This window comes from Hordeum vulgare, chromosome 7H (genome assembly GCF_904849725.1).
Source record: "Hordeum vulgare subsp. vulgare chromosome 7H, MorexV3_pseudomolecules_assembly, whole genome shotgun sequence".
Lineage (NCBI taxonomy): Eukaryota > Viridiplantae > Streptophyta > Magnoliopsida > Poales > Poaceae > Hordeum > Hordeum vulgare.
This window is the reverse complement of record NC_058524.1, coordinates 62,776,290-62,784,221: the sequence shown is the minus strand read 5'-3', so window position 1 is coordinate 62,784,221 and position 7,932 is coordinate 62,776,290. Positions and strand designations below refer to the sequence as shown.

At 46.7% G+C, this 7,932-nt stretch overlaps 1 protein-coding gene across 1 annotated transcript; it reads right to left on the bottom strand.

Annotated features, from left to right (window-relative positions):
* Positions 1-588: 588 nt before the first annotated feature.
* On the bottom strand, positions 589-7,640 carry LOC123409726 (cyclic nucleotide-gated ion channel 17-like). Its single transcript, XM_045102587.1, has 7 exons — positions 7,372-7,640; positions 6,203-6,701; positions 5,182-5,394; positions 4,778-5,064; positions 4,443-4,554; positions 1,832-2,068; positions 589-1,680 (listed from the first exon to the last, which is right to left on the bottom strand). Exons 1-7 carry the CDS (start codon positions 7,440-7,442, stop codon positions 1,009-1,011), a joined length of 2,091 nt encoding a protein of 696 aa, XP_044958522.1. The 5' UTR covers positions 7,443-7,640; the 3' UTR covers positions 589-1,008.
* Between the last annotated feature and the right edge of the window lie 292 nt (positions 7,641-7,932).

Sequence of the window (7,932 nt, the reverse complement as noted above, 5' to 3'; positions counted from 1 at the left end):
CAGACCTGTACTTTTTTTTTCCCTTTTGTTGAGACACGTGCATGCAAACATGTGAGCTCTGTGGGTGCATGGGATGAAGGATGTTGTCAAAATGCCAAGCGTTCTGGGCTAAGATAACAAAGCACAGATTTACATTTTGCTACACTGATGACTGCAAGGATGTGTTCTCGTCATCTATGGCTGTCCCATTTCCTCGAGTACCGGTTTTGTTCATGTGAGCTCCTGGCTTATGCTTTGTGGTTATCTCCCATGAGATCGGCCCCACCATGGACTTCTGTGTCCGGGCTACAAATCCGACCTCAGATTTTACCCCATGTATGTTTGCTGAAGGAAGTTGTCGTGCTCGCGACAACATAATTTGCCATCCCACAAGTCGGATTTGCCATGCTTAAAAATCTGATGTCGGATTCTCGACATTCCTGGAAAGCAAAATTGGTGCGCCTGTTGTGCAACAGGACATTTTACATGAAAGTTATACGGCGCGCCGGGATAGTAACGAACAGGGTAGGATCCCACTGTTAAACCAACCCCAGCAGTTCAAGGAAAAATACTAGACCAAGCCAATGAGAAACCAGGCTACAGAAACAATAGAACAAACCAATGCACACACACACACTCCACTCACAATCAGATCGCCCAGTTAATACAAGCAGCAGCGTGCCCCTTAGGTCACAAGAATAACCCAAAACATAATTACATCTGGATGTACAATATGAGCATCCTAAAAAAAACATAATTACATCTGGATGTACAATATGAGCATCCTAAAGCTAACCCTACAGCAACTGTCCTACCGTTCCCATCCCCCAGAAGCCAGCCAGCCAGCCAGTCTACCCTGCCCCAAATTCAGCTTGAGCATTTCCCTGAGATGAGCAGCCAGTCTCTCTGTCACCTGGGAGCCTGACTGAGCCCCAACTCAGCTTCATATTTACAGATTATCGCAAAGGACACCGCAGTCCGCAATCAGCGATCGCCGTCATGGCGAACAATGTATATCAACCCTTTCTCCTAGTCGTCGTGCTCCACCGAGAAGTCCGGCTCCGAGGGCTTCCGGAACTTGGGCAGCTCCCGGTGGCCATCAGACCCTTTCCTGGCCGCGGCCATGATCTTCGCCGACAGGCCGTGCGCGGCGAAGGAGCCACTGCCATCGCCATCCTCGTACGACCTCATGGAGGAGAAGGACTCCCTCATCATGAGGTCCCTGGCCAGCCTCCGCCGCTTGTGGCGGCGCCAGGTGGCCTGGATGAAGCAGGCCGCCCAAGTCCTCCAGTGGTGGGAGTAGTACCGGAAGGTGTGTTGCAGCTTCCGGCTGTGGAGCCGCCTGAACTGGCTGGCCACAAACCGGAGGTCCTCGGCCTGGAGCGCGAACGCCTCCACCTCGACGAGCGCCTTCACCGTCCTGGTGGACGACGGCAGGTTGACGGTCGGCCTGGGGACGAGGGCCCATCCGAGAAGTTCTTCACCGCAGAAGTCGCCGGACTTGAGGATGATCGAGTTGAAGAAGCCCGTCCGGCCGCCGTCGGTGGTGGAGCTCTCCAGCTTGCCGCGGATGATGAAGAGCATCTCGGTCACCGGGTCGCCCTCGCGGACGGTGTACGTGCCCTTGGTGCTCAGGGACGAGACGAGGCGCCCACAGATGGCGTCGAGGAGTTGGTCGTCCATCTGCGAGAAGAATGGCACCTGAAACGTAGCGATATGAAAAGTAGTAGTGAGACTCAAGCATCGAGTGATTTGTAATGCCATGAACTCAATCATTAGATGGATGTGGAGTTTACCAAATCCGTGCAATTGTTCAAACAAGAAAGAGAAGTAGTAGGAAAGTTAATTTTACCCTGCGAACAAGATCCAAGCAAAGGTGGCGGTTAATGTCACGGCGAAGATCCGCAGGCAGAGCCTTCAATATAGATGCTTCGTCCACACCTCGAGTTGCAAGCCACTTGTAGTGAATAAATCTTCTCACCCTTGCCCGTAGTTCAGGAGGAAGTTGGCGATGTTTCATCCACTCTTCGGTATCTCTTTGCTTTACTCTCCACTCCTCAACCCTTGCAGTGATGGATTGTAGGTAGGTCTGGCAGATAAAATATTGTACTAAGCCCACTGTTTCTTGCAAATAATTATGTTGAGAAGTGTGAAGTTGAAACAAATGGGCCATTTTTGGTATTAACTACTAGAACAGAGGTAAAACGGAAAACACCCAAGAGGAAAGCTGTTCTCATTACCCCATACAAAATAAAATCTAAGTAATGCATGTATAAAATAGGATTGTGGAGCTGGTTTAATAAGGTAAAGGGCTAAGTACTTAATTGTTGGCTCTAAGAACAAAAGCAAAAGGCAAACATGTTTAAATACACAATCTATGTGGGACGTGCACACGAAATTAAGACCTCGTCCAGGCAAAAACTCAGCCTAGTGATACTTTGTTAATCTGATGAACATATTGAAATACTCAATGGGTGTTAACCAAGCATATCACCAGGCACAAGGACTCCAACCCATTGTTACAAATAGAGTGAATTCCGGTTTTTACCCCATGTTTTGACATTTTTGACAGTAATTACCCCATTTAGTGTGATTTCATCCGTTTTACCCCATTTAGCAAAAGTTATGTCACAATTTACCCTATTCAAATTTTTGTGAGCGTCTTGATGGGAAAGTCCCAACTGTCAGGTTCAGCTGGCATGCCAAATCGACGGGTTTTTTCTGTCTATTTTGCTCCATGTTGAACCGGTCCTCGCAGCTTGTCCCGACCCGACCAGCCCGATATGATAGCACCAATACAGGTCGTTCGCATCACCGGCCAATGCATAACTCGGTTTTAGAAGGGTGACACGTATACACGTGATCTTCTAATAAGCATCTTAATTCTGCCTGAATCAAACGCCTCATCGGCCAATTCATGAGTCACGAAAATTTCAGAATATACAAATTGCTATGATAGTGATGGTCAAAATCATGTGGAACAGGGTACGAATGAGAGGGCCATAGACCCGCCATCTATTGAGCACAACCTAATGGGGTCCAACTATGTAGCCAAAGTAGAAAGAAGAACTGAGCATATCATGATGGTGTCACGTACATGCACACGCCCATGCCGACGTCGGCGAGCTTGACGGAGTGTCAGACTCCATGGGGTCGTATCTTGCCTTGATGTTGCGGTCATACAGCCCTACTCGAGGAGGTATGGAATCGTGCCGCCATCGCCGTCGCCTGGCAATCCCTAACCCTATGTTCGAGCGACCCTGATGGATGCATGCATTCAAAAACCTGGACGGACGATGCAATCGATTAGGGGCGAGTGTGGCGCGCGGCCGACTCAGACAATGTACGTTGGACGTGATGCGAGCGACCTACATCGGGTCGGGCCTGATCAGGAGAAGTTGCGATGACCGATTCAGCAGAGAGAAAAATAGGCAGGAGAAAAGGTTCAAGTGACAGAACGCTCGCAAAGTTTTAAATAGGGTAAATCGTGGCAGAACTTTTGCTAAATGGGGTAAAATAATGAAACCTCACTAAATGGGTAATTAGTGTCAAAACTATCAAAATAGGGGGTAAAAAACGGAATTCACTCTTACAAATATAGGAAGATTAACTGCAGTTAGCTGCTATTCGGCCCCCTCCGATATGAGAAAGGCCTATTCGGCCCATTAACTGGGAGGCCCAGTTAATCGGTCTAACAAGCCGATTTATCGGTTGTCAGGCGGAATTATCGGCTGGGATGATTAACTGGGCAGCATATATTTTGGCCCCAAACTACTCTCCTATGCCAACAATGTACAAGTAGTACTGTTGCAGTGCTGCTCTCCTTTGATGTTAGATAGTGATGTACAATTACTGTTGTTGTGTTGTTGTTGCTGCTGCTCTTCTATCTAGATCTAGACATCATCGGAACATCAAGGTAACACTCTTCCTTGTTGTTGTGTAGCCTAGGATTGCGTTTTTAGACATTCAGTACAATGCATGTTGCTATGTAGCCTCGGACATATAGATATGGCCCTAGTTAACCTACCGATAAATGGGTTACCGATATATTCAGTTAAATGGCCGATTCGCCGATTAATCCCTTGCCAGCCCCCGAACGATATGGTACCAGTGACCGATATCCTGAACAGTGCTCTAACCTCATGCCTCTGTTCTTAAAGCTATGGACTATTGTCAAAGATTACACATTTGAGAAGTTGTAAAGTGCAATGAACAATCCATTATTTGCTGACTTCAGCAAACATTGAAGGATTGACCAATAAACTTAAATTCTTAATGCCTAGTTTCCAAGCTAAGCAAATAACTAAGGATATGAAACGCCCCCAGAATTTTGAGCAAAATTGACAACGACGGCATCATATCAAGATAGAGATAGCAAGGCTAGACAAGTAGTGGGCCTCAGCATCAGAATATGGTTGACAAAAGCAAGTACATCAGAAAAAGGGGTAATGGCGCGTAAGTACCTGAACATTCCCAATCAAATGGGCAAACAAAACTAGACCAAGCACCGCCAAGAATATGGCATACAATGTCTCACCAATATAGGTACTTACACTCAAAGTCTGGCCATAGCAACTGTTTCAACAAATAATATACCACGTTAGCAACTAATGGAATCTTTATACAAGCTAAGATTTATCAGGTCAGGAATGCAGCACTACAGAGTTATAGTTCCATGTGTAAGAGTAAGGTCTATGGAACTTGCTTTATCAGAGTGTAGGGAATAATGTCCAAAATTTTGCATCTTAATCATCAGATCACCATTACGAGAAGATGTCTTGTTCAGCTAGTGTCATACCTTAGATTTTGTAAGCCCCACCAAAGGCAATACAAGTACTTCTTCAGGAATCTATGGCCTGGAGCTTTGTTTGATAACACTGTCTCAAACATACCAAAGTCGAAATCTATGCTTTTGTTTCTAGCATCACAGTTACTGAAGATAGTAGTATTCTTTACCCAATCTGCATCTGGCTTTGCGTTACAAGACAGGTATTTATTATGGCAACTAAGTTCAGTACTGCAGTGTTTTTGCCAGCACGCAGTCTGGCGATCAACAGACAGCAGGTACCACAATGCTCCTAAAACCTGAAAAGGAGAAATGCATGTCAAGCAGTCCCACCACATGCTAGTAAAATGAAAAATATGCAATATACTAGAGAAAGACTGGATACAAAAACTCATATAACTAAATAGGTAACGTACATGGCTAGCAGTCATATATAATAGGAGATTGGACACAGCTCCGTGCCAGGCAGTCTTCGAAAAAGCTCCAGTAACTTTGAGAATTTTGCTATTCAAGCAAGATATGAGATATAATCTCAGAATGTACTGAAAAAGAGCAGCCAGGAACAGTATGTCATTATTGTGACCAGACCAAGTATACTTAATAGCTGGTATCACGGACCAAGTAATGATCTGCAACAAAAGAAATTAAAAACTGTCAGATAACAGAAGTTTAATATTGTAGTTTCCTTAACCTCAAGGGAAAACATGTATATAAACTCGCGATTATAGACATAAAGTTCTAGGAAGTTGAGATCCACTACTTTCATTTCCAATGAAGGAATAATCTTGCCATCAAAACAAGTATGTCAGGGCCACACAAAATTGAAAAGTAGTGACCAAATATATTAGGACGAATTATGTTGTGGTATCCAGCTCAACAGATAGCAGAAGTACATAGTACAAAATGCAGCATATCATTAATTTACTGCAGCGTTCATAAGTTCACAATTTTCTGCTTTTGCACCTATATTAGTATCTGACCGTCACTTGCATGAAGAATTCAACTAAACAACATTTTAGAAATGGTCAAGCTGGTTGTTTAATAGGTAGGGCTTCTAAAAAAGGGGAAATAAATGAAATTCACAAACAATTCAAAAGAGATTCTATAATTTCATTTTCGATGAGCATGAACTATGGAGGCTGTTGTTTTACTTACAATTTAGTTCAGATACAATACTTAAGAGCATCCTTAATGGACCAACCCGGCCACCTGTCCTTTCTTTGTTAGGGTGTGGGTGAAGACATCAAAATACACATGTGCTTATGCTACATAAAATAGATTGTTTCATCTGGAAGAGGAACAGCCCCTTAACTCGACCTTACCAGTTTCAACAATTTTAGCAGTTCACGGCCATCTAGGTAACTGCTAAATGAAACAGTGTGCAAACAAATGTTTCCCAACTGCAATGACAAGTAATGGACCAGAAAGGTAAATTACCTGTGGTACAGGAATTGAAGCCACTAAATCAACTACAAAGTCAGATCTCAGATACTTCTTCGCGATTTCATTAGGATCTGTAACCAGCTCCCCTCTGCCGAAGACCCCCGACTTGGAGCTTGGATTAATGTATGCAGTCATGAACTTTATCACGATCTGGATAACATAGAAGAGATCGGCGATCGATCGGAAGACGGTGATGATGATGGCCAGGTGCCTGTCTTTCCCGACGCATGAAGTACGCGCGTCGTACATGATTTTGGGCACGTAGAAGTAGAGAGGGTCCATGAAGAGCGCGACGAAGCAAGAGACGCGGAAGACGTAGTTCCATAGCAAGATGAAATCGCTCGTCGGGTCGATGATCCTCTTGTGGCGAGGTTCTTCTCCTGCCACGAAGATCCTGTTCTTCCCCCAGTTCCCCACGCCGAGCTTGCGAGCAGCCAGCCCTGCCTGTTTCTGGTGAATGGGCATCGTCGCCTTTGCCCTCTCGTCGCGGAATCTGGCAATGAAAACAGAATTAACAGTCCATCTGAAAATTGACGCTAAAAATCTGCTAAACAGGTTTTGGAAAAAAAGGACAGGAGGGATGTTGAGCAATTCTGAAGCTAGGCATGGTCATTTCAGCTCATCACCGGTCACTCAGCATAACCAGCAGGAACCATGTGCGTGCCCTTGTAAAGGCTGTTTCAGATTGAATTTCATGTCTCTTCATCAGTTGTGGATCTAACCTCGCGCTGCTCATCGGAAGTTGAAGTATCCCGTCTCTATCACAGCTATCAAACAAGCTAGAGGACTCGCTCCACTACCAGATCGCTGCTATGCTCAGGAGCCAAAGTGAAGCATTAAAGAGAACCAGATATGAACCGGTCAGTCTAAGAAGACACACGGCAACAACAGCCGTCTTCTAGGTTGTAACAGCAACCACCGTTCCACCAACCCATCAGCCCAATCCGAATATTCCTCTTCCCCTCGCTCCTCCCCGAACCCTCCCGTCGGAACAGCAAGGCCGGCAGCGAAATCGCTGCCCGTCTCGTCCACCGTCCTCCGCGAGCTAAGCTAACTAAAGACGGCAATCAATTATCAATCCCCCCCCGTGCTCCCGAGCAGAGAGGCCATCGAGGCGGGCAGCAAGCGAGAGCAGAGCGGGGGGGTAGCGGATGGCTGCTCACCTGACGGTCCGCTGGCGCCGGAGCGCCCCGTCGTCGTCGACCCTCCTGGACCCGAACATGGCGTACTCCATCCGGCGGCAGCGGCAAGGAGCGTGAACTCCACGGCCGCCTTGCCCGAGCCACCACCCACCAGAGCGGACACCCGGAAGGCGGAGGCCGCCGGCTAAGCTGGCCCCTCCGCTCGTCCGGCGGGCGGAGCAGAGGTGGGAGCCGCGGCGGCGGTCGGGATCGTGGCGCGCGGAGCTCGAGGAAGGCGGGGACTAGGGGGCGAAATGAAACTACCTGGATGGAGGGAAGGGGATGGAAGGGAGGGAGACCGGGTGAGGTTTTTTTTTTCTTTTTTTTTTGCTCGGGGGTTGATAACAATCGGGTCGACGGGTATTGTAAAAACTAAAAAAGAAAGACAAAGTCTGAGATGTCAGAATGGATGAGTGGCAGCAGCATGTGGGTAGGTGAGACTGGGTCAGCAGCCAATCATGCGTCCGTCCTTGTGTCAAAGACTCGCTCCTCATGAATATTGACAGATTTTCTGTAACAAGCGATGAACGGTAAAAGGAAAGA